At 47.3% G+C, this 23,228-nt stretch overlaps 9 protein-coding genes across 11 annotated transcripts; 4 read left to right on the forward strand and 5 right to left on the reverse strand.

The window, feature by feature from the left end:
* Positions 1-123: 123 nt before the first annotated feature.
* On the forward strand, positions 124-1,836 carry E1B28_001506 (uncharacterized protein). The gene is made up of 3 exons (XM_043147443.1): positions 124-439; positions 498-1,605; positions 1,658-1,836. Exons 1-2 carry the CDS (start codon positions 335-337, stop codon positions 1,539-1,541), a joined length of 1,149 nt encoding a protein of 382 aa, XP_043016152.1. The 5' UTR covers positions 124-334; the 3' UTR covers positions 1,542-1,605; positions 1,658-1,836.
* A 349-nt stretch (positions 1,837-2,185) lies between these two features.
* E1B28_001507 (uncharacterized protein) lies at positions 2,186-3,369 on the reverse strand (the record flags this gene model as incomplete). Its single annotated transcript, XM_043147444.1, has 5 exons — positions 2,186-2,402; positions 2,454-2,593; positions 2,648-3,058; positions 3,115-3,238; positions 3,293-3,369. The coding sequence occupies 5 exons, from the start codon at positions 3,367-3,369 to the stop codon at positions 2,276-2,278; spliced, it is 879 nt and encodes a 292-aa protein (XP_043016153.1). The 3' UTR covers positions 2,186-2,275.
* A 1,100-nt stretch (positions 3,370-4,469) lies between these two features.
* On the reverse strand, positions 4,470-8,576 carry E1B28_001508 (uncharacterized protein). 3 transcript variants are annotated; one of them, XM_043147445.1, is made up of 16 exons: positions 8,405-8,576; positions 8,305-8,344; positions 8,085-8,243; positions 7,963-8,031; positions 7,663-7,899; positions 6,616-7,608; positions 6,453-6,561; positions 6,385-6,405; positions 6,055-6,326; positions 5,825-6,006; positions 5,603-5,771; positions 5,305-5,541; positions 4,950-5,243; positions 4,770-4,892; positions 4,691-4,723; positions 4,470-4,641 (listed from the first exon to the last, which is right to left on the reverse strand). In XM_043147445.1, exons 1-16 carry the CDS (start codon positions 8,566-8,568, stop codon positions 4,558-4,560), a joined length of 3,186 nt encoding a protein of 1,061 aa, XP_043016154.1. In that variant the 5' UTR covers positions 8,569-8,576; the 3' UTR covers positions 4,470-4,557. The 3 variants fall into 3 exon arrangements, with proteins under 3 accessions (XP_043016154.1, XP_043016156.1, XP_043016155.1); XM_043147447.1 differs by having other exon boundaries at positions 8,085-8,344; XM_043147446.1 differs by having other exon boundaries at positions 7,963-8,344.
* Positions 8,577-8,642: 66 nt separating this feature from the next.
* E1B28_001509 (uncharacterized protein) lies at positions 8,643-12,432 on the forward strand. The gene is made up of 6 exons (XM_043147448.1): positions 8,643-9,319; positions 9,369-10,222; positions 10,272-10,638; positions 10,687-11,842; positions 11,897-12,299; positions 12,352-12,432. Exons 1-6 carry the CDS (start codon positions 8,647-8,649, stop codon positions 12,367-12,369), a joined length of 3,471 nt encoding a protein of 1,156 aa, XP_043016157.1. The 5' UTR covers positions 8,643-8,646; the 3' UTR covers positions 12,370-12,432.
* An 83-nt stretch (positions 12,433-12,515) lies between these two features.
* Positions 12,516-14,353, reverse strand: E1B28_001510 (uncharacterized protein). The gene is made up of 10 exons (XM_043147449.1): positions 14,278-14,353; positions 14,078-14,216; positions 13,710-14,028; positions 13,512-13,657; positions 13,353-13,449; positions 13,116-13,291; positions 13,006-13,058; positions 12,833-12,941; positions 12,701-12,781; positions 12,516-12,645 (listed from the first exon to the last, which is right to left on the reverse strand). The coding sequence occupies exons 3-10, from the start codon at positions 13,954-13,956 to the stop codon at positions 12,583-12,585; spliced, it is 972 nt and encodes a 323-aa protein (XP_043016158.1). The 5' UTR covers positions 13,957-14,028; positions 14,078-14,216; positions 14,278-14,353; the 3' UTR covers positions 12,516-12,582.
* A 117-nt stretch (positions 14,354-14,470) lies between these two features.
* On the forward strand, positions 14,471-15,083 carry E1B28_001511 (uncharacterized protein; the record flags this gene model as incomplete). The annotated part of the gene is made up of 3 exons (XM_043147450.1): positions 14,471-14,529; positions 14,582-14,805; positions 14,857-15,083. The coding sequence occupies 3 exons, from the start codon at positions 14,471-14,473 to the stop codon at positions 15,081-15,083; spliced, it is 510 nt and encodes a 169-aa protein (XP_043016159.1).
* A 567-nt stretch (positions 15,084-15,650) lies between these two features.
* On the forward strand, positions 15,651-17,985 carry E1B28_001512 (uncharacterized protein; the record flags this gene model as incomplete). The annotated part of the gene is made up of 7 exons (XM_043147451.1): positions 15,651-15,891; positions 15,948-16,078; positions 16,140-16,440; positions 16,496-16,576; positions 16,630-16,851; positions 16,901-17,184; positions 17,245-17,985. The coding sequence occupies 7 exons, from the start codon at positions 15,651-15,653 to the stop codon at positions 17,983-17,985; spliced, it is 2,001 nt and encodes a 666-aa protein (XP_043016160.1).
* Positions 17,986-18,174: 189 nt separating this feature from the next.
* Positions 18,175-19,669, reverse strand: E1B28_001513 (uncharacterized protein; the record flags this gene model as incomplete). Its single annotated transcript, XM_043147452.1, has 5 exons — positions 18,175-18,948; positions 19,008-19,112; positions 19,164-19,350; positions 19,402-19,578; positions 19,629-19,669. The coding sequence occupies 5 exons, from the start codon at positions 19,667-19,669 to the stop codon at positions 18,175-18,177; spliced, it is 1,284 nt and encodes a 427-aa protein (XP_043016161.1).
* Positions 19,670-19,821: 152 nt separating this feature from the next.
* On the reverse strand, positions 19,822-22,354 carry E1B28_001514 (uncharacterized protein). The gene is made up of 3 exons (XM_043147453.1): positions 21,738-22,354; positions 20,775-21,683; positions 19,822-20,718 (listed from the first exon to the last, which is right to left on the reverse strand). The coding sequence occupies exons 1-3, from the start codon at positions 22,074-22,076 to the stop codon at positions 19,957-19,959; spliced, it is 2,010 nt and encodes a 669-aa protein (XP_043016162.1). The 5' UTR covers positions 22,077-22,354; the 3' UTR covers positions 19,822-19,956.
* Between the last annotated feature and the right edge of the window lie 874 nt (positions 22,355-23,228).

Here is a 23,228-nt window from a genome sequence, read left to right on the forward strand (position 1 = left end):
ATCATTACGCATCGAGGAAATCAATGTCGTTGATTGCCGTAATCGCAATTTAGTAGATTTCTAATTGCCGCCCAAAAGGGCCTGCTTACGACATGATGAAAATGGTAAAAGAAAGTGGGCTCATAATCTGAAACACACCAAGCGTCTCGTACCATCCTTCCCTCGTACCACCACCACCCATATGTCTACTCTGCTTTATTATTTCATGTGAAGGAAACCGAGTAAAACCATACAGTGCGACTTCCGAATTCCATTTCTCCATTCTACTCGATCGCAACCTGGCTCACTCATAATAATAAAAATCCTACTTTGGCCAACTCAACCTTCGACAAACATGTCCTCTCATGACCCAATGACAATGAAAAGCAACGACCAGCAATCATCTAACTTGATTGTAAATGTAATAGCCCGTGCAATAGGTTCAGTCGGATTTGGACTGGTGAGTTCTCTTAAATCTATCTCTTCCTGAAATCTTAACCATAACTTGATTCTGTTAGAGTGTAGTCGCAATCGGAGTGCTATGGCTTTTCCCTTCCGCTCTTGGTGATTCAAAGTCTACTACGCTTGCAAGCCTTGAAGAGGTTACTCGACGGAAGGAAAGAGAGACTCGTCGTCGATCGGCTCCTCCTATTCTAGGTAGCACGCGACCAAAGCCTCAGAGGATATCTACCGAACCACTGGCGAAGCCTGTTATCGTTGTCCCTGTGGTCGTGAAACCCAATAGTGAAGTGTCATCGATTATCAGCGGCAACACCCCACGACGAGTCTATTTCCTTGAGCCTCAGACACGACCAAAGAACTCTCGCAGGTTTTCAGCTCCTCCTGCTGAGCCCTCACTTACTGAACTTGGAGTCACAACACCCCAAGTTCCAGAGGATGTTTCGCCCAGGTCTTCTTCGTCGACCCTCGTTCATGTTCCCACACCTCCACACTATCCGGTAACTCTCGATCCGTGTGACGAAGCAATCGAGTCAGCCAACTCGGACAGTTCTTCGAAACGTTCTTCATCCACAAAACGGTCTTCATCACTGTCAGTTACTTTATCTGGCCGGTTCAAAGGCCGGTGGGCAAAGCGCTCGAGTGTACCTGCCGACCCCAATGGTTCTGCTAGATCTTCAGCGATCGTCGAACGGCCGGCATATCCAGAAAAACACAGACGTAGGTCGAGCCTTGGAAACCATCCGTGGTCTACCGTGACCAAACCTCGGCCGACGATCGACCCCTCGCCTCCCATTGCCAGACACATTGATGATGATCAGAAACCCCCACAATCAGAAAGTCTCGTCTCTCCCTCATCCAGGAAGGTGTCGGGCACCGGGAAGCTTCGTCCGTCAACACCTCAACGCACGCAGCCTTACGCTTATCCGTATTTCGCTGAGCCACCGGACATGGTCTCGGCGTATAAACCACCCACAGTCGTCAATGACTCTTTATCTCCTGAAGACCACGACCACGAGAAGCGGCAGAAGAATGCGCAAGCGCAAGCATCGTTAGGTATCGGCCGGAAACCTCCTCGACGCAGAGTCTCAAGTGTTGTTTGAACTTCTATCTAAATGACAATAGATTATTTTTATTTTGTATACTAAGAATTTCGATCCACAACATGTGAGTATCCTTTTTTCCGTACTAATTGAATTTCGGCTGACTTGAGTTACAGCAGCATCACTATCATCGTCTTGGTTTTTTTTTTGTTTTCAAGCAGCTAGCATGGATTCACGAGTAGTTTACTGTACAGTGTAATGATCTGGGTTTGGTTCGTCCCGTATCCTTATCTTTTATTTGTCATGTATGTCGTTCACGAATATACTTATGTATTTGATACACCATTCTGCTTCATCGATTCGCGCTAGGGTCAGATATTTCTCGAGCTGTGTGCCCTCAGATAGTAGTACATGCGACGTACACAAATTCCAATTCAACAATAGAGAGGAACCCTTTGTGGACGCTAGCAGTGGATCCATGAATTCAAAAGGATAACATACGTAGGTCAAATTCGGCGACCTAATGATGGTAGCTATCAAAGCTAACAGCATAGGCGGGACTGTCGTCTTTGCCAGAGGCGCAGGGAAGGCTAATGTGTTGTAGCCTTCTTCTCAGTGTTGTACGATTGATAATGGTCCTGAGGGTAAAGAAATCGCACTTCGGAGAGTAGCAGCATCGTGTGGTTGGATGTAAACAGTTGACAGGTTGATATGTTCCCCCAGCGAAAATTCGAATCTGGGCACAAATGGTCTCTACATTTCTGCGAGCAATCATATTAGTATCGTACATCGTCCTATTCTGCAGTCCGGCCGTCGTTAGTAATCAGGCTCAACATCGCCTTGAGCACCACATTGTCGCTTCGCTGATCGAGAAGCGTTCCACTTTCGATACTCTCTGAGAGTTGAGCCTCCAAAAGTCGCCTGCCGGACGTTAAAGTTCCGGTCACACAGGAAAGGGGTTCAAGCACTCACCTGAGTTGATTCACAAGAATTCCGATCCGGGGCCAAGCTTTCAGTTTAATGATACTTTCCTTGGAACGAACCGTCAACCCTCCACCAATGTGATTTATCGACACAGGTCCCCCGAATAGAAGGATCGCGAACAGAGGTACCTATAAGAACACCATAACATGAGGCCGTGACGAAATAATACGAGATCTACTGACCTCTGTGGCGTCCCTCAGGAACAGTTTGGTTGTCAAAGATTTCTGGAAATACACCAGGAATGGCGACTTCCAACTAGCATTCCCGAAGAGAATACTCGCAGGGTGTAAAAATACTCTGCCTTCGCGTAAATCATACATTTTGTACTCCTTCGCTACATTTTCTCTCTGAACAGTTCCTGCCTGAACCTTGTCAAATTTAATAGCTGATTTGGGAAGATGGACCCGGGCAATCCTCGGCCATAGACCGCCGACCACTATGGACTTGATGAGGTTGAGGTTGTCGCTGTTGATATTAAGAGAAGCGGTGCTGGGTGTAGAATCAAGAGGAATGAAGCCGATAGACGTCAGAGGCCCAAGAAATTCCCGCCGTAGCATAGAGATTTCACCCAGTGTCGTTTGGGAAATAAAATTCTGTGGCAGTTTTTCATCAGCGTCAGGGTTCGAGGCCTTCGAATAGGAGTGACTACCTCTTCACAAAATTGTTTGATAGCACTCCTGGGTTTCCCTTCTCGTTCTAATCTCATGCACTCGTTAAACGCATGCATATCGGTCAGTAAGTCGCTATTGCCGGTAGAAAACCGCGATCTGGCCCTATAATAAACAAAATTCATACCAAGACATGCCTGACGGATGAGACCCGCTCACTGTGCCGCTTCTTCGCGTTTTTCCATCGGACTGATAAAGAGGGGTTTCGAGGAAAGAGAAGCGGTAATGGTGAGCATCGCTACAGCAGGACGAGGTTAGTTGAGAACAGATCGCTTTGAAGCGCAGATAATCAAACTGTGGTTTAATAGATATTGAACTACATATAATATTAAATTAACATTAAACTAAAGAGCAAGTTCAACTGCGAGTTGACCCAAATTGAGTTCAACTGTGCAGTTCAACCAAACTGCATTACTCTAAGGTACTTGTGAAATGTTGGGTTTTTATACTAAGTAATTCTAACCTCTAAGAACAAGTAGAAGAATATGATAAGTACAAAATGCAGTGTAGTGTAATAGTGAGTAGCATTATTGTTAATAAAGTATAGAACCAATGAAGGCTGATGTTAATGATTTTGATTGTGTTACACCTGCGTGTGGTCCCGTGGGTACTTACCATTTTTGGATGTGGCTGTGTAAAACCTACCAGTAGGGAAATTAGTCACACATAACCTTTTATAGTAAGTGGGAAAGAAGGCACACACACGTTATACTATCCTTCCACTTCTCTTAGACTCTAGTTCATCTTGGTATAAAATACTATTTCTGATTTAGTACTCAACTTGTGTGCTGAATAAACTCAACAGTCCTCAAGTTCAACTCAAACTTGAACAAAATCAAGTTCAACTCATGATTGAGCTCAACCCGGAAGTTCAACTGTATGTTGAACTCCCCCAAGTTCAACTTTGGAGTTCATTCAACACAATCATGAAATGGTATAAAAAGTATTTTATACCAAGATGATCCAGAGTCTAAGAGAAGTGGAAGGATAGTATAACGTGTGTGTGCCTTCTTTCCCACTTACTATAAAAGGTTATGTGTGACTAATTTCCCTACTGGTAGGTTTTACACAGCCACATCCAAAAATGGTAAGTACCCACGGGACCACACGCAGGTGTAACACAATCAAAATCATTAACATCAGCCTTCATTGGTTCTATACTTTATTAACAATAATGCTACTCACTATTACACTACACTGCATTTTGTACTTATCATATTCTTCTACTTGTTCTTAGAGGTTAGAATTACTTAGTATAAAAACCCAACATTTCACAAGTACCTTAGAGTAATGCAGTTTGGTTGAACTGCACAGTTGAACTCAATTTGGGTCAACTCGCAGTTGAACTTGCTCTTTAGTTTAATGTTAATTTAATATTATATGCAGTTCAATATCTATTAAACCACAGTTTGATTATCTGTGCTTCAAAGCGATCTGTTCTCAACTAATCTCGTCCTACTTTTCAGCATCGGTTCGAGACAGCGAAAGACGGTGCCGAGGACAAGCATCTGTGAAGGCTGTATAAGAGAATGAAGTTCGAATCGAGCTAACACGCACCTTAGCAAGACGCAGGTCTATAGGAAGCAGCGACTAGACGTATGTTAGTCGGTAAAAGTGGGAAAGCATTCGTTCGTACCATATGACGCCCCAATGCTGTTATTTTTCCGTCGTCGTTTATGGCACCTAGCTCTTCGAGAGTTGACCACGCCATTTCCATCGCTTTCAATGGAGGTGGATCAATAGCCCGTCCCAGATAGAGCTATGATTCGTGTGCGGTTAGTGGACGCAGTGTCGGCATTCGATTCTATCGACTCGCCTTCACGTCTTCATTTTCTCTCATCGCTTTCACCGACAGTGATATATTTTCCAGGGGGACACGAAGGATCTCTGGTACCGGGAACCTGCTCATTTTTTCTTCCTGGGCTCGAGTGTACAGTTTGTAGCAAATTCCGGGGCGTGTTCGACCAGCTCGTCCACGCCGTTGTCTTGCAGCGGCTTGTGTCACCCACGTCTCAACCAGTTTGGACAAGTTCATTTCATGATCGTACTGGGTCTCTTTTACCTTTCCGGAGTCGAGGACATAGATCACGTCGTCGATGGTAATCGATGTCTATGGCAGTATCCTAATGAGGACGGGGCATGGGACGATCCTCCTGAGTGTGTGTACGTACCTCCGCAACGTTAGTAGAGGCGATCAACTTCCACCTTTTTGTTTTCGCAAATACTCTCATCTGCTCCTGGTTTGATAAACTAGCGTGAAGTGGAAGTATATCCGCCTCTGCAGAAGATGTAACTGATTTCAAGGCGTCGATGCATTGCCGAATTTCTTGGACTCCAGGAAGGAAGATCAACACGCCACCCTTTTCTTGTTCACAATCCATGATGTGCCGCACGAGAACGGCGATCAGCTGTGTATATTTCATTAGGACGTCATGTAATTCAATCTCGAGGAACAATATGGAGTCATACCTGATAGTCGATACGTTCTGATCGACTGATTCTGATTATTGCAGATGCGCTTCGCTCATCGACACCTTGAGATATGAGCATCTCCACCTTTTCTGCGTCGCCCTTGCCCTGTTTGTTACTCGCTCCAGAGGGGTCATAACGTATCGCGGGTATAACATCTTCCAAGTACCTTTGAATCAAGACATAAGAAGACGAAGGCGAGGTACTCGAGATAGAACGGACTTATCGGTGACGGGATGAACGGAGCCAGGAATATTGAGAAGGGGCGCCCCGTTGAAATATCTCATGAACATTTCGTGATTGATTGTCGCTGACATGAGAACAACCTTGATTTTCGCATTTCGTTTGAGCAGGTTCCTAAGCTCAAGCATTAAGAAATCTCCATCCAGGGATCGTTCATGAACCTAGTTCTGTCAGGTTCATCGCATTGAATCATGTGAAGCCGCTTTTACCTCATCCACCACGACATGAGTTACATCTTCCAAGTTATCCTTCATACTAAGACGGCGAAGGACCACTCCAGTTGTGCAAAACAACAGTTTTGTCTTCACATTTTGCTTGCTCTCTCCACGAATAGCATAACCCACGGAGCCATCGTCCAGCCGTTCAGCAGACACTCGGGCTGCAACTCCAATGGCCGAAAGCCTGCGCGGTTGAGCAATCAGAACAGAAGCTCTTGCTCCTTGATTTGAGAGAATGAGGGAATCCAGAATGAACTGCGGTACTGTAGCATGTTTGAGTTCGAAGAATCACCGGATAATTCGGAGCATTAGCCTGCCTACACTGCGTTGTTTTCCCACAACCTACAGGTAATGAGCAAACAAATATAACAATGTATTCATCAACTTGCCTGTTTCTCCCACGACGACAACGACTCTATTCATTTCTAATAAGTCCAGGAATTGTTGTTTTGTCGAGAACGACGGGAGGTCTTTGCGGTTAACCAACAACTCTACATACTGGATAAGAAGTTAGAAAATGGGTAACAGATCCCTCGTGTGGAAAATGGTCACCTTCGGATTCCGACAAATCGATTCGAACTGCTCTCTGACCTCCCCATCGGTTCGTGGGTCAAACCTTCGAGTTCCCGACTTTTGTTTCTTCGTAGGGCTGTAGTCGTTTTTATCGTCGTCCATGTCAAGTGGTTCAACAGTAGAGATTTTCCGAGTCGGCAGAATGTGTTTCAACACTTCTGAAACATCCGGAGGGCCTTCCGCTTCTACCGAGGCCCATGCGTCTTCCAGATGTCGCATTGCAGCCATGCAAAAGCCCTCGCCGTCCGACATAAATTCTGGGTCCTTTAATGCTTGCAACAGTTGAGATAGGAGATGTAGCCGCACATATGAGGGTATTGAAGATGATGTCAGATAAACAGGTGTATTTCCGACTCGTGGATAAGATCCATCAGGGGATACCAATACGTGCAACGACGCAGGTGCACTGAATAGTGGCATAACGAGGTGGTTGGGATCTTCATATTCGACGCCTAGCGACGAGGCCTCTTCTGCGTCTATGACATAAGGCATACCCATCGTAGAAGGCGGATTCACGATGTCCTCCCCAACCAATCTCTTCCCTAGAGCAGAGATAAGGAGACTCCAATCCTCGACTAGACGGGGATCCGAGGTTAGTTCTTTCACCAGATGAGGAGGCCAACCTGCGACCTTCACCGCCTTGTCCTCAGCCCAACGTTTCTTCAAATCTTCCGTACCAGAATGAGCTGATGTGATGAAGGGATTGGAAGAGTTACTGGACGGAAGAAATCTCTTAGGCAAGTCGCATTCCGGAACGTGGAGGACTAAATATTCGATGCTGGCTTCTAAAGGTGATAGTGACTCCAGCAAGGTTGCCGCTATGGAGGAAGGGGAGGAGAGGAATTTAACAGCATTGCGTGCCTGGGCCGCAGTGAAACCAAGCCTCAGTAAACCTTGTTCGACTTGACGACAAGAGTCTTCTGGCAGAATCAAGGCTGCCTGGTCGACTGTCTCCGGATACATGGACATGCCCTGGAGTTTAATTTCAGGAATCGAAAGGCGACAGGAAGTGAAAAGTTTCTTGACCTTTTTGATGGCATCCTCGACAAATTCACGTAGACCTGTGGCCATTCGGACTTCAGGTGCTTGCGAAAACTCGCTTAGGGTACTCGAAGAATCTGGAGATGTGTTTCCCGCTGTTGAACTCACGTTGGCACGCTTTTCGGCGGCACAAGTTTGCCTCTCCTCTACTTCTTTCTTAGCAGCGAATGGGTCCGTGTTGTACATCCATTTCTGGTGTTCGGGTGCATTCTTATGCTCAGTCTATTTTTTTTTCGCTTGTATTAGAGACGGAAGTCTATCGGTAACAACAGAAATCAAATTCACCGCGAGTAGATTCCAGTAATCGGCAGGTCCTCTTGGTAAGACTCGACTAAGCTGAATCCCATTACAGAACTAATCGCCTGGATTAACGCGAAAGTATAAGATATAGACTTCTGTGACCAAACCCGATATAAAGCATAAGTAGCACCCCAATGTCGTGCTTCAAGTGCGGATGGGCAGACATAAGGTGGATGAGGTTCCATGCGCACAGTCTCTTTCTGAGAGGTCTTCTTGTTGATTCTACTGAGGGTCACTACGAACGACCATCCATTAGGTTGCTTACGCTAGACAAAGAATCCACCGAGTCGGAGCGGGTAAGAGTTACTTTCATATGTAGCAGCTCACAGTATCCACTACCGGCTTATCCCATCCATTCTTCTGGCACCTGATAGCACACGATAGTCAATAAAAGGTAGTTAGGCCCAATTGCAGACTCATGTAACACCTTTCATGGAGTAGGCTTGCAGGGTATTTCGATCCGGGCGGAAACAACGGGTTTTGTCCTGCAGCATCGTTGGTAGTACTTGGAGAAACCTCCTCCGACTTTGAAGACTTTCCTGAATTGCCAGCATTCCCAGATTTGACTATTCCTTTGCGTGGTGGGGGCATGAGCGATGGTTGATTAGGTAATCACATGCTCATAGTCACAGTACTGTCAGTATACACTCAACTTCAACCTTCACTTTTATGGCCGATTCTGATCTTTATAACCTCGAATTCCTTTCTCTTGTGTCCAAGATCACCCAGGAAATTGAAAACCATACTGGAGTCAACGACAAAGTACTTGCCGAATTCGTAATCTCCCTCCACGATGAATCCAGTAAAAGTCTTTCCGAGTTCAAGTCGAAGCTGAAGGGTGTTGGGGCTGACTTTCCAGATTCCTTCGTGGAGAGTGTTGACCGACTTATTCTCAGCATGCACCCAAAACACAAAAAATGGTCTACCACTGCTTCGAATGGAACTGTTTCGAACGGCGGGGAATTGACGGAGGAAGAAAAGAAGAGGCGACTATTTCCAGGGTTGGCGCTCAAGGACCAGGAAGTTTCGCCTGGTGTTTCCGACGATGTGTTTCTGAAGGAGCTTGGGGAACTTGTCTCGGGGAAGAAACGACCATCTGAATTAGACCGTTCACCCAAAAGACGGCGGAGAGACAGCAGGTCTCCTCCCCCTCCCCCTCCTCCCAGAGCAAGAAGTCCCAGTCCGCCTCGAGGTCGTGCTCATGATGATAGAAGGGGTAGAGGCGGCCGTTCGGCTCTCGATGAGAGGCCTATATTATTCAAGATATATAACGGCCGGATATCCGGGCTGCGAGAGTTTGGCGCGTTTGTTACAGTCGAAGGAGTTGCCGGTCGGGTCGAAGGCACGTACAGCTCTCCTTCTTTAACCGCTCCTTACTGACTATATCCCAGGAATGGTCCATGTCTCTAATATTCAAACTGGTTCCCGAGTCAACTCTGCGTCAGATCTCTTGAGCAGAGGACAGAATGTAAAGGTGAAGGTTATAAGTGTTGCTGGAAGCAGAGTTGGTCTTTCAATGAAAGACGTTGACCAAGTCACTGGTCGAGACCTCACCCCTCATCTTCGCATCAAGTCGGAAGCAGAGATGGAAGAAGAACGTGTTCGCACCGCCCGCGCCTCATCAGGTGCCAACTCCGTCCCCCTCAACTCGCGCGATGATGCACCAAAACGGTCTGCAAAGCGATTGACCTCTCCAGAACGTTGGGAAATTAAGCAGTTAATTTCTTCTGGTGCTCTCGACGCCGCGGATTATCCCGACCTCGACGAAGACATGCATAACCCGGCAGCACAGGCCGAAGTAGAAGAAGAGCTTGACGTGGAAATTCGAGAGGATGAGCCGCCATTCTTGGCTGGTCAAACCAAACGGACGCTTGACTTGAGTCCAGTGAAGATAGTGAAGGCACCAGATGGATCACTTAACCGTGCTGCTCTGAACGGAGCTTCATTAGCCAAAGAACGTAGGGAACTGCGACAGCAAGAGGCCAACGAAAAAGCGGATTCCGAGGCCCGAGACTTCAGTCAACCATGGCTTGATCCTATGGCCCGAGACACGGACAAGGTGTTTGCGCAGGACCTCAGAGGGAATCTGAGAGGACAGAAGGCAGGGGAAGTACCGCAATGGAGGGAACAGACATTCAATAAAGCAACAACTTATGGTGAAATTACGAATTTGACCATCACAGAACAACGGAGACGGTTACCAATCTACAAACTACGCGAGCCATTGCTCAAAGCTATCGAAGAGGTTTGTGGTTGGTTTGTCTCATACGATTACATACTTATACCTGCAATAGCACCAGATTCTTATTGTCGTCGGTGATACCGGGTCCGGCAAAACAACGCAGATGACGCAGTACCTCGCAGAGGCCGGATACGCAGATCGTGCTCGCATAGGTTGCACTCAGCCTCGTCGTGTCGCTGCCATGTCGGTTGCCAAACGTGTATCCGAGGAGGTTGGCTGTCGACTCGGTCAAGAGGTCGGGTATACGATACGTTTTGAGGATTGCACCAGTCCGGAGACTCGAATAAAGTACATGACGGATGGTATGCTCCAGCGAGAGTGTCTCATCGATCCGTTGTGCAACAACTACTCGGTAATTATGTTGGACGAAGCACATGAACGGACAATCGCCACAGATGTTCTGTTCGGTCTTCTCAAAAGTGAGTACTGTCCATCTCCAAGTGCATCCAATTCTCACATGAGTGCAGAGGCCGTCAAGCGAAGACCAGACCTCAAGCTGATTGTGACTTCAGCGACGTTGGACGCTGAGAAATTCTCCAAGTACTTCTATGGATGCCCCATCTTTACCATCCCCGGTCGGACATTCCCAGTCGAAATACTCTATACAAAGGAGCCCGAGACAGACTATATGGATGCCTCTCTCATTACTGTCATGCAGATTCACTTATCAGAGCCCCCTGGTGACATTCTTCTCTTCCTGACCGGACAGGAAGAAATTGACACGGCTTGTGAAATTTTGTTCGAACGCATGAAAGCCTTGGGACCAAAAGTGCCCGACCTCCTTATTCTCCCTATCTACTCTGCCCTACCATCCGAAGTGCAGTCACGCGTTTTTGATCCAACCCCTCCCGGTGTTCGCAAGGTGGTCATTGCAACGAACGTCGCCGAAACTAGCTTAACGATTCCTAACATCTACTATGTCATCGATCCAGGATTTTCGAAGCAGAATGCCTACGATCCTCGTCTAGGTATGGACTCTCTCGTGGTGATGCCCATTTCACAAGCGCAAGCACGTCAGCGCTCGGGTCGTGCAGGGCGCACTGGTCCCGGAAAATGTTATCGTCTCTATACTGAGGCTGCGTTTCAAAACGAGATGCTTCCCAACTCCATCCCGGACATTCAGAGAACGAATTTAGCGACCACGATTCTTCAGCTCAAAGCGATGGGAGTCAACGACCTTCTTTCCTTTGATTTTATGGACCCACCTCCTGCGCAAACAATGTTAACAGCACTTGAATCCCTCTATGCCTTATCCGCGCTTGATGATGAAGGTCTTCTCACGGGGCTAGGTCGCAAAATGGCAGATTTCCCTATGGAACCACCATTAGCCAAGATGCTGATTGCATCCGTGGAGTTGGGGTGTTCTGAAGAGATTCTTTCTATTGTTGCAATGTTGTCTGTCCAAACGGTCTTTTACCGCCCGAAAGAAAAACAGGGTCAGGCTGATTCTAAGAAGGCCAAATTCCACCAACCCGAAGGTGATCATCTCACCCTGCTCACTGTGTACAACGGCTGGAAGAATGCCAACTTCTCAAATCCGTGGTGTTACGAGAACTTCATCCAAGCACGTAGTATGAGGCGAGCGCAGGACGTTAGGAAACAACTGCTCGGTATCATGGACAGGTATGTAGTTATTAGTCTTCACTCCAGAATTGTCGGTGCTCATCCAAACGCTAGATACAAGCATGATATTATATCTGCTGGGAAAGATTATAACCGTATCAGGAGGGCAATTTGTTCAGGCTTCTTCCGACATGCGGCGAAAAAGGATCCGCAAGAAGGGTACAAGACTCTTGTGGAGGGAACACCCGTGTACATCCATCCATCTTCAGCATTGTTCAACAGAGCTCCCGAATGGTTGATATATCACGAACTTGTTCTTACTACCAGGGAGTATTGTCATAACGTGACAGCGGTGGAACCTAAATGGCTGGTGGAAGTTGCACCTCAGTTCTTTAAAGTCGCCGATGCGCACAAGATCAGTAAACGGAAACGGCAGGAGAAGATCGAACCCCTTTTCAACAAGTATGAAAAACCAGACGAATGGCGATTATCGAAGATCAAGAGGAGTACTCGCTCGGTAAGTTCACTTCTTTCTTCTTGATTCATACGTCATTGACATCGTTGTACAGAGTCAAACGTTTGGTTGATTTCACATCTGGTAATCTTTTATCATGTGAAGTATTTGTTATATCTCTGTATACTATAGAAAACACATAGTTCGGACTCAATCCGAGGGTGTAAATGATACTACAAGCTTGCCTCAGACCGGGCTTTATAACACAAGATATATTTGAGGTAGAAATATATATATGACAGTAAGCTACAAGTACTGTACAGATACATTCACGCTCGATATGTTTTTAATAGTCATCACCTCTACTAACGACCTCCTTCACAGTTGGTCGGAGGAGAACGGTATGCTCCTGGAGAAAAGAGATCAATGTATACATATGTGGGAAGCTCGTGGAGATGACGCACGAATTGAGCGGTCATAGAGCCTAGCTGATCAAACAATGGCGGATACTCTTGTACTATACCTTGCGCCACGAGATGGTTAAGCTAATAAAGATCAATTAGATCACAATGCAGGGGAAAGAACACGTCACTCACACCTAGCAAATGCCTGGTCTCGCCAATCCGATGTAAGTGACGTCTGCAGAATGTCAGTGTCCCGAAGGTTTTCGTGATTGTGTTCAAAAGGGATTTGGCGGAGGTCAGCCTGCCACCGAGAGAAAGTCAGAGGATGCGGAAAGCGGACACAGTTAGATGATATTCGGCTATACCTTAACGGAACATGAGGTGCATCGTAGATTTTCGCAAAGTGTGAGGACTCTCCCTGACAGAAGAGTCCATCATGTGAATAACTCGGAAATGCAAATATAATAACACTTACACCCTCAACGGCACGACCACGGCCTGTCGACCCAAACGTCTCGATCGCGAAGTATTCCCCTTCCTCCATTTTGGTTTGGTCATCGTTTTTGACCAACATGACCGATTTCCCTCGATTTCCTCCGTGAATACTATACGGAATGATAGTGTGTCCACTGAGATTTTCGATTGATTTGACTGTGGTCATTCGGCGAGGATTAGGCGCCACCTTTTTCAAAGACCAGTAGAGATTACTTACCCGGAAGGATCTTCCCGTTCACCTCAACTTCATAGGATTCCATGGTTTCTTGTATAGCAGCTCCAAGCTCTCCAAGCCGCACATCAATCCCAGCTTCCTGTGAGTATCACGTACATGAGAAAAGCAGCGCCTGAGGGAACTACGGCTGGTGGAACTGACTCTAATTCCTGTGTTCGTCGCAGCTTGAACCGCCTCGAGTAGTTTGTCGTATGTGTGGTCGAAATTCAAAGTGAAGGCAGAATCACATATTCTTCCTTTTACATGAACCCCGATATCAATCTTAAGGACATCGCCCTGTTTGAGAACTTCAAAATGGTGTCAAGACATATCGAGAAGTGAACTGAGAAGTGACTATACCTGTGGTATCGCCAGGATTGGGTGTATAATGAGCAGCGCAGTTGTTAAGACTAACGCCAGTCGGGAAACCGAGTCCAGATTCTAAGCCGGTTGTTTCTGTTAAGGCGCGAACTCCATCTTCGATATTTTCGACTATCTCCATCATCGTCATCCCAGGTTTTATATGCTTGCGAGCATGTCTACGAACTTGACGGTGAACCTCAGCGGCCCGCCGTATGCTTTGGTATGTCAGTTCAGGGTCTTCCATTTGTGTTCTCTCCAGGTACCGCTTCTCCTCCGACGTCGTCCTCCAGGCATTGCTTGACGGCGACAAACATAACTATCATGAGCGCCAGGATCTTGTAGAGCCCTAGGGTCTGTAGACTCACTCATCCTTGTACGGTTGGATCTCACCTTCCGGATAATTGCCATTCGGGAAAAGTTTTGAAAGGCCAATCCTTGGAGGATCACTTTGCTCTACTTTCTTCTTCTTTGACTTTTTCTTCTTCTTCTTCTTCTTCGCTTCGCCTGAAAAGAGCTCGATGAAAACCGGTGGCAAAAAAAAACTCGTGCGATGAATACAACAAACCATCCGCGTTGCCAGTTTCTGGTTCATCTGGCCCATCGTCCTCCTCTTCTTCAGCGATATGTGAAGAATCTTCCTTCGTCTTTTCCGGCGTTGGTTCTGTCGGGCCCGTGGTCGTGGCCGTAGTCATTGTCGATAGAAGGTGGACCAAGAACCCGGTGGCTATGCAAATGCCTCCATTTTGCGATCCACCACGATGACCACTTCTGCACCCACCGTTGGGTCCCCACCTTCAGCAGGTCTTACTCGCGACGAGTGCGTGTTTTCGAAAGAATAATTTCCCTCTCCTCGTCACCTTTTCTCTTAGCATCACAATCGCCACACGAGCCGCAGATAGCTTCATCAAACTCTACTACACGGCATACGACTCGAGCACGCGCCTCTCAGATCTACCCAATTTTTATCGTCCGACCTCATCTATTACATGGAATGGAAATCCTCTACAAGGGTCTGATGGAGTGAAGCGGCTCATAGAAAAGATGCCACCGACCAAACATGAAATGCTGTCTTTTGATTGTCATCCAATACCAGGTAAGGTTTTCGTATTACTCGACCTAATGTTGGTCCTCTAAACCTACTTAGGCTCGACGCCTCCCTCTCTCTTCGTGAATGTTTCGGGGAATGTTACTCATGGCCGACAACATCCACCGCCAACCAGCCAGGCGCGGAGTAACACGCGAAGTGTTGACGGCCACCCTCGCGTATTTTCACAGATTTTCATGCTGGTGCCGGATCCGAATGTCCCACCAAATCCAGGAGAGGGAACGAAGTACTATGTTAGTGTGGATGCGCTGAGGTTTGTTGGCTAGCGATTGACTTGTATGTATTACTAAGGTTTTGCTGTATGTCGCTAATATTACCGTTCATTGTATATCCAAAGAAATACCATCCCTGTCTCGCAATGTATCATACCGTACCTGCAAACGATGATAGTCTGATACTCCGCGGAGACAAACCAACAATGGCAACCGTAGCAGTGAGCAACAATCTACACTACGGTCTACATCCTCCGTTTCCACCCGCAACTTGGCGATCGGCTGTACGCACGATAACGATCGACATGGCTTTTGTCCTTCACGTGAAAAAAGAAATGGTGATGATTCGAGGCGAAATGGAGAGGGAGATGGGCAGCAGGTGCAGACTGAAACACGGAGATCTTAGAGCAGGAGACCCTGAAGACAACGATCTAATTTCCAGGCAAGAAATAAACAGCCGAAATTTGGTTAGTTGTGGCCGGCGGGCCGATCTTATGTAAGCTGACCCGCATTTGCTTCAATGACATTGCTAGCCTGTTTTGTTTTATGCCTCCATCTTCTTGTCCCCCGCCATCGACATCTGCCCCATAGTATTGCTCAACAAAGCATATACGCTTTACCATGACTTTTGTTCTCCCCTGGCCGTTCAGTACCTCATACCCCTCGTCTCCAGACCACAACACCAGCTCAGACGCTCATTCTGAAGATCCGAAACGCTCTTTGAATGTTTTCTTGCCCCATTACTCGACACCTGGAGTCTCGCCACCCTCTGCACGTATAGAATCTGGTCTGAAAATACGGCAGAGACGACCCGTTCGCATTTGGCACCTCTGGAAGTACGGCTTATTTGCTGCCATGAAAGGTACAGTGTCTCATACTCAAATACGTGTTTCTGACCACGATACCAACTTTCATTAGCAACTGAGATCACCCTTGATCTTGTCTCGCATCAGATTTGGGGACCGCGCAAGAAATCTTGGGGGTTGGAAATGACAATCATCAATAGCCTCATGCGTGGAGCTGGTCGACATAGCGCGCTCGTGGACATTGTGCGTTCATTCAACCTTTCGTTGTCTGTTGTGACGTAACTAACACTAATTCGCTTCGCAGACGACCATTAGATTACTTATGGGGCTCGGTGGATTGATACCCCTCCCTTCCGATGCACTAGTGACACCAGTTTCATTCCGTGTAAAACGACGGGGATTACGCGGTATACTGACCGACTTCGACCGCATGGAGGATGGCACACGACTTCTTTCGGGTGAATGGGTTGTGGGAAGGAAAACCTGGCAAAAGCTCCAAGCTGAATGGGAGGCTGGAAGGTCAGAGAAGGGAAAGTACTCTTCAATAAGCGAACCACCGAAGAAACAAACGCGACATGAGCGCGTCATCCTTTACATTCATGGAGGTTGGACGCCACATTTCCTTTGATTTGGAGTTTCCCCCTGACCTGATTTCGCTAGGCGCATATTATGTGTCGAGCGCCGCTGCTCAGCGGATAGTCTCTATTCCGCTGTCCAAATACACCGATTGTCGCGTCTTCGGTGATTGTATTTCCCTTCCCGTTTTCAATGTCTCACTGAATGGCAATATTAAGCTGTCGATTATAGATTAGCGCCCGAGACTTGCTTTCCCGGACCTTTACATGACGTAGTCAGCGCATACTTCCGCCTGGTGGAAGACCTACATATCCCCCCCGCAAATGTCGTTCTAGCTGGCGACAGTGCTGGTGGTGGGCTTTGTTTGGCTCTTCTGATGTATTTGCGAGATAACGACTATGCTTTGCCCTCCGCCGCCATTTTGATGTCACCGTGGGTTGGTGCGTATTCAGCCAAACTCCTTCAGCCTCACTACAATGACATTGATAGATTTGACCATGAGCTGCGAGTCTTGGGACTCCAATGCTCCTTACGATGTTGTACCCATGCCCGCCCCAGATGATCACCTTAACCCGGTGGTACTTTATCTCGGTGAGAATATGGAACACATGACACATCCGTATGCAAGCCCTTTGTTTGGTGACTTCACAGGATTGCCCCCACTCCTCATACAAGGTGGAGACTCGGAGGTGTTGAGGGATGAGATCACCTTACTGGCACACAAGGCGACTTTGTCAGGAGTGGAGGTGCGACACGAGCTGTATGAAGATGCGGTCAGTATCTGTTTTCTTCATGATTCCGACCCTGACTAGTTCATCTCGATATCTTCTTAGATTCACGCCTTCCAGCTATATCCCTTCTTGGAAGCTACTACCAGATCCTTCACATCAATGCGCGACTTCCTGCGCCGCACTCTACCGCAAATACAACGATGCGTTCCCTGCGCTCTCGATCACGATGCCGTCGAAGGCCTCGAAAGGGAGATTGAGAACGAAAATGTCACTATTGTTAGAGGAGATGGGGTCGAAATAGCAAGTGGTTTGAACGAAGTCAAGGAGAGTGTAGTGGCGGAATCGACAGAGTCGTACAGCGACACAGATGAGGACATAGGAAAACGCCACGCACGTTACACTAGCTGGGTTCGTCAATCCGGATCATCATCGATGGATGTATCAAGTAATAGCGTTGACGAAGAGGATAACAAACAATCGAGTCCTCCCCGACAGCCAATGCCGACACTCTCTTCGCCCTCAACGCGACGGAGACGCGCAGGCACATTGCCCTCTATGCCTAGCCTCAACAGAATACGTTCAGCTGTGTCGGTTCTCATGCAGGATCCTTCTCCATATTCTCCAACAACTCCAATTAGCTTGGGTCATCGCAGAGGTGCACCATCTAAGATATCCCTACCACCTTCTGAATCGCCCATGTCGTCGATGAGATCTATAGCTCCTTCACCATCTATTCGCCGCTCCTCCAGAGCTACGAGCCACCAGAATATCACGGATCTTGTCCAAGAATGGACAAATTCTGGGCCAGCCAATCGGACAGTAGTGTATTCACCTCGCTCATGATCTCAGCTTTCCAGATTGTCATGTCTTACCTCAGTTATCCATCATTGTACAATTACAACAACTGCTATGGGTTTTCCAATCCAGCGCATTGGTCCGTATCCAATTACTTGTACTCATCAGACAAATTGCATTCCGTACTAATCCCTTAAGTTAATCTGCATGCACCATACCAAACCTACTATAGGTTGATTAATGGGGCGAGCCCCCTTGTGCTTGTGTCTCCAATCCCTTCTTATGAAGCTCCAACTCCTCAATAATGTTCATTAACGCATTGCACTCCCAATTTCCGAAAACGAATCCTTCATATAGTAAGGTTGTGCCCCACCATGAAATAGCCACGGTAACAATGGTGAAAATCGAGTTGATCCAAGGAAAGGGGAACCATGCCGAGCCAACCGCTATCGCAATCAATCCGAGGATACACGCGACGAATGTGTATAGTTCGCGTTGGCTGCGTCGTTTGGATATTCGGTAGCAGGAGGCCAGAGACTGAAGTATTTCGGTTATAGACGCGTCCGAAAGGTCCATGTGTTGTTCAGACCAGACTCCACTCGACGGGTCGGCGGGGGCAGAATCAATGAAAGTTGCAGGCGGCTGGTCAATCATCAGAGTCGATTTGACGGCGAAATGATCCGAGAAGGAGTAGTTCTTCCCAGGGATTTGGTGTCTCAACGCTACCACGCAATCTGCGCACCGAAGACTTGGGTACTTGTCTTTGGATTTTTGCGACGGATTTCGGTACCAAACGTAGTCTAAGCGTTTCTGTTCGAAACGGACAGACCAACTGTTGAGAGGAGTGTCAGCCGTTACACCGTATTGGTCAACTGCGGCTTGAGCCTCTGGGCGAATGTTTGGAGAGTAATTTCCGGAGGGATGGGTGACTATCCAGGAATCTGACAAGTCCGTGTATTCTCGGATGATTGTTGTTACGAGGTCAGTTGGTGTAGAATTGAAGTCTCCCGCCTATTCGAGAGTAATGTGAGCTGATCTGGAATGAGCTGCAAAACACTGAAAGACGCAACTGCAATAACGTATCGGCCCATCTGGGATGCCTGTTTCACCAACTTTGAAAACTCCCATGCATTGACCAGCCTATGAGCGTAAGTGTCGCCTCCTTTGGCATAGAACTAGTGATGCCTCATCTCAGGACTTGCGATAATACGCACACGAGGACGTACATGTGTATTAAACACCTGAACTTCACCCAGGATAGGGTGATCAATCACTACGCTAGCTGCGGCTTTGCCAACGAACCAATCCCCTCCAGTAACATCTATCGGCAATCCATTGAGAGAATACGGGTTGCAAGTGCTTCCAACAATCGGGAATCGAGAGAGAATTGCAAGACCTGCACCTAAAGCCCCGCTGAAACGATTCAGGACCTCATATCTTGAACCAAATAACAGTTGGACTCACCTGTAAAAGAATTTGGAGTATGGTAGTCGTTTGGAGACGCTATCCCGGATGTGCTCGTAATCCGCAAACACCCAGATTTCTTGAAGGTTAATGATGTCGTATTCGTCAGAGCTGGCGAGTTCAACGGATAATGCCTCCACTCGTTCCCTTCGAAGCTTCGAGACGTATTTGAGGCCCCTAAGGAATAGAGTTGGATGTGTGTTGAGGCACACAACGAGACCACGTACCAACAATTCTGTGTAAGCACTGTTATCTTGCTTTCGGACATCAGGGTCGTCGAGGCCCCCCGCGAGAGATTCGGTAACAATGATTGGGAAAGGGAGGTGAAAGGACCCGGGGTGCTGAGCAGAAGCAAGCCGTTAAAGGCACGACATTGTCATGGTGCCAGCAACATACATCAAAGCTTATATTTAGTACGAGTCTGGTTATTATCAGAATCAACTCAGCATGATAGGTATACAAACTGTAAAGATAATAATACACCCAATGAACGATATATGTACTACAGTTGTTCGGGAAATGGATCCAGTTCGTTGTCCTTCCGGATATCAAAAATCAATTATCGGGCCATCCTTCTGTGCATGGTTTATCGGGCCTTCTGCTATTCCTTCCTCGACACTCCAGCTTCCCACAATCTTTACACGGATTCATACAAAAATTACGCCCACCCTTCCCTTTACAATCCGGTGATCCACATTTCGAACAATGTCGCGGACTGCGTTTTCGAGGCGACTCGCCACTTAGTACCGTCATTTGGTTGGAGGACCCTGGATGAAAATCAGTGTTATCGGACTGGTGTGTGAAAGGATAAGGACGTTTCCCGAGTTCGGTGGAGGCCGGACGAATAGAGTTGGATGTAGAGGCATGCGAGGTATGAGGGTTATGGGGATTGTGGGAGTTGGTTCCGTTTAACGTGGAATTGCCATTTACGAGAGCGGCTATGGTTCCAATGGGTGGCGTTGGGGTTGCAGTCCCAGACGTAGGTGTCACAACAGTGCTTGGTCTGACCGTTGATAACGAGCTGTTCGCAGGTTTAGAAGTAACACCTGTGGAAGGCCGAAGTCTTGGAGAAGAGGCTGCGCTCTGGAAGTCATGCGAGTTGAATTGATATGAACCGAAGTTGGGTGCATGCGAATAAACGCTGGAGCCGTACGAAGCCTGCTGGGTGTATACCGATCCCGTGGGTTGAGTAGAAGGACTTGTTGTGGATGGGGCAGACGACGGGACTACCGTAACATCGGCTGTCCTATTCCCGTCTCTAGATTCCACAACAGCCGTGTTGGCCCTCCATGCATTGTTGTACGCGTCCGGAAAGCCCTGAAAACGACTCTAATGAGTCTGGCATGGGATAATAACAGAACAGAAAGTGTCACCCCAGAGGATTGTTGTACGGTTCTGGCATATGAACCGGTGCTCTGTCCATTACCGTTCGTCATTGAACCAGTATGGTTAGTATCTTCATGGTCGTCACTCTTTTTGTCCTCTTCGCCGGGTAAACCTCTTTGCACGGTCCATAGCAAGTCAATTATGCCATCCTTTTGCAACCCGGCCTTCAATGCACCTCCTACTAGATTCCAGAGTAACTTTGAAACGCCAAGGGCTTGCCAGTTCCAAACATCTGGGCTAGATCCTGAATCGTTCTCCCCAATGAGACGAGCGGGAAACTCATCTTTGAGTTTCGTGGGTAGCGACCTCAGTATGGAAGGATCCGTGCTGGAGTACTTTCTCGGCTCTCCGGTTCCATTTGTGCAAACGGCGCTTTTACAAACATATTCACAACCTATGATGAAGAAGGGACGTTCGATATCGTAGACTTTGATAGGTCCGGATTTTATGCGACCTTGATTCAGAAGTGGAGAAGAACAATTGGGACATGATATGCCATTGAACACGAGAGGCTGAGGATCCCAATAAAGGAAACGGTGATCGGATGGTGTTCGCGCCGTCGAAGTGGAGGCTGTCAGGGAAAAATATGCAGGTGATGATGGCAACCAAAACGTTTTCAATATCGAGTACAACGAAGGGATATGATGGGCTTGAGATGGGGAAGGTGAGAGTGAAACGAGGTGGGACTTGAACGCTTCTTCAACGGTGAGAGTTGACGTCGACTGTAAAGGTGGCAAGGAAGCCAACGAAACGAGTAAGGTTGTCAGGAACATCGTTGGTTTGGAGCGTGCTAGCTCCGCCCAGTCATTAAAAGGAAAATTGGTAGAACGAGACGAGTGTTTTGTCGACCTATCGCCATGCTGCGCTTCTGTTCCATTGGAATAGCGAGATTGGTTCTGAGTGTGTTGAAACATAGGTAAATTTCAAGAGAACCACACAAATTTACTTACCATAGATGTTGACAAGGAGGGAACGTCAGAGGCATCTGAGAGACCGTTTCTCTTTGCACGAGAAGGACCTGCAGATCCGGCAGGAAGGCCATCCTTTCGAGGTCGTCCGACTGGTCTTTTGATACCATTAGCTGTGGGTGGTGTCGTGGAGTTCGAATCTTTCTTTCCACTTCCTTTTGGCCTTCCAGGTTTCCGTTTCATGGAAGTTTCGTTCACAGTCGACGGAGGAAGCCCCTCCGGCGCTGTATTAGCGTTCAAGAAAGTTTCCGGGGTCAAATGATTGACGAAGTTCTGCGACGTAGAGGTAGAAGGAAGGTTCGAGAGATGATTGAGATCCATTACAGTGAGCTATAAGCATGGAAATGATCAGTAAGGGCATCTCTGGGAATGTGATAGAGAGATGATGGTTATGTTTAAAAAAAAGACAAACTTATCCTCCGGCAAAAGACTTGAATTCCCGATGGATTTACTTACCGCTTGTTAAATAAAATTGGCATCCACGTAGACAGCTCTATCAGCTAATCCCGTTTTGAAATTAAAAGGACTTCGGCGCGACGTGCAGCTATAAGTTCTGCTGCAAAATAGTAGATAGTGGTGAAAGAAATCCAAGTCTGAGGAATGGCCCCCAAAGCCAGATAAGCCAAATTGGGTTCAACGTCATTTTCAAAAGTTACATAATATTTCCTTATGTTGCCGCCCTTCTGATCCAATATGAACCTAACCTAGATCCACATACTCGTCAGTCTCAAGGGTCAATGGTGGTTTTGAGTGAAACACCTGCCTATGGAGGTCCTTAATAGGCTATAGCCACGAAGAACTACGTGCAGAAAAAGGCAATGTTGGCGAGGTCAGACGTGAAGGAGCATGGACTGTAGAACGAGACCAACGTATGTGTTAACGTGCTTTCTAGTCAAATATCAGTCGATTCTACGCCTCCAGTCATGATGCTGAACGATCATTGCAGCGCTTCATCCACTGTATAAATCCCCATTGCTATTCCAGCGACTACGATCGACGAAACAGACACTCAGGGGGAAAAAATAAATTGTGAATTAATTGTGACTTCTGGAGTGAGTTATAAACCCGACTCTCTTCGCAAATAAAAACATTTATTTTTGATGTCCTTTGTCCCATTTCAGCTTCACCCACTATTAGGCTGTTCACGTCAAAGCTGGACCTATAATTTTCAATGGACATTTTTCGAGTGTATCCGATCGCGAACGGCGTTTGCATTGGCGTCCAATCGCTGTTTCACGAAATGTGAACACATCCCCTCCTTTCCCTGACCAGCGCGGCACGAGGGCATCCAACAATCAGTATGTGGCCTTCTCCTGGCCATGCTATTATTGTGAACAACTTTAGGCAAAAGTCAATGAGTCAACCTTGTGGCCACCGCGGCTCATTGTTCTCATCTTTCTCGAAAGGCCACAATGGAGGCCAAAGCTGAGGCGAGATATATATAAATATTCATACACCTCATCACTCGCAGCT

The sequence above is a fragment of the Marasmius oreades genome, chromosome 1, assembly GCF_018924745.1.
Source record: "Marasmius oreades isolate 03SP1 chromosome 1, whole genome shotgun sequence".
Classification (NCBI taxonomy): Eukaryota; Fungi; Basidiomycota; class Agaricomycetes; order Agaricales; family Marasmiaceae; genus Marasmius; species Marasmius oreades.

Bases quoted from the DNA above. Each gene is read 5' to 3' on its own strand.
- E1B28_001514 (XM_043147453.1), bottom strand. From the start codon at position 22,076: ATGGATCTCAATCATCTCTCGAACCTTCCTTCTACCTCTACGTCGCAG. The intron at 21,684-21,737 runs GTAAGTAAATTT...CAACACACTCAG, and splicing joins CCTCCTTGTCAACATCTATG to AACCAATCTCGCTATTCCAA. The intron at 20,719-20,774 runs GTGACACTTTCT...AGTCGTTTTCAG, and splicing joins CCGTACAACAATCCTCTGGG to GGCTTTCCGGACGCGTACAA.
- E1B28_001509 (XM_043147448.1), top strand. From the start codon at position 8,647: ATGGCCGATTCTGATCTTTATAACCTCGAATTCCTTTCTCTTGTGTCC. The intron at 9,320-9,368 runs GCACGTACAGCT...ACTATATCCCAG, and splicing joins AGTTGCCGGTCGGGTCGAAG to GAATGGTCCATGTCTCTAAT. The intron at 10,223-10,271 runs GTTTGTGGTTGG...TACCTGCAATAG, and splicing joins TGCTCAAAGCTATCGAAGAG to CACCAGATTCTTATTGTCGT.
- E1B28_001508 (XM_043147445.1), bottom strand. From the start codon at position 8,568: ATGCCCCCACCACGCAAAGGAATAGTCAAATCTGGGAATGCTGGCAAT. The intron at 8,244-8,304 runs GTGAGCTGCTAC...TTCTTTGTCTAG, and splicing joins ATAAGCCGGTAGTGGATACT to CGTAAGCAACCTAATGGATG. The intron at 6,327-6,384 runs GTAGGCAGGCTA...AACATGCTACAG, and splicing joins TTGTGGGAAAACAACGCAGT to TACCGCAGTTCATTCTGGAT.
- E1B28_001510 (XM_043147449.1), bottom strand. From the start codon at position 13,956: ATGGAAGACCCTGAACTGACATACCAAAGCATACGGCGGGCCGCTGAG. The intron at 13,292-13,352 runs GTAAGTAATCTC...GAATGACCACAG, and splicing joins GAACGGGAAGATCCTTCCGG to TCAAATCAATCGAAAATCTC. The intron at 13,059-13,115 runs GTAAGTGTTATT...CTCTTCTGTCAG, and splicing joins GTGGTCGTGCCGTTGAGGGT to GGAGAGTCCTCACACTTTGC.
- E1B28_001506 (XM_043147443.1), top strand. From the start codon at position 335: ATGTCCTCTCATGACCCAATGACAATGAAAAGCAACGACCAGCAATCA. The intron at 440-497 runs GTGAGTTCTCTT...TGATTCTGTTAG, and splicing joins GTTCAGTCGGATTTGGACTG to AGTGTAGTCGCAATCGGAGT.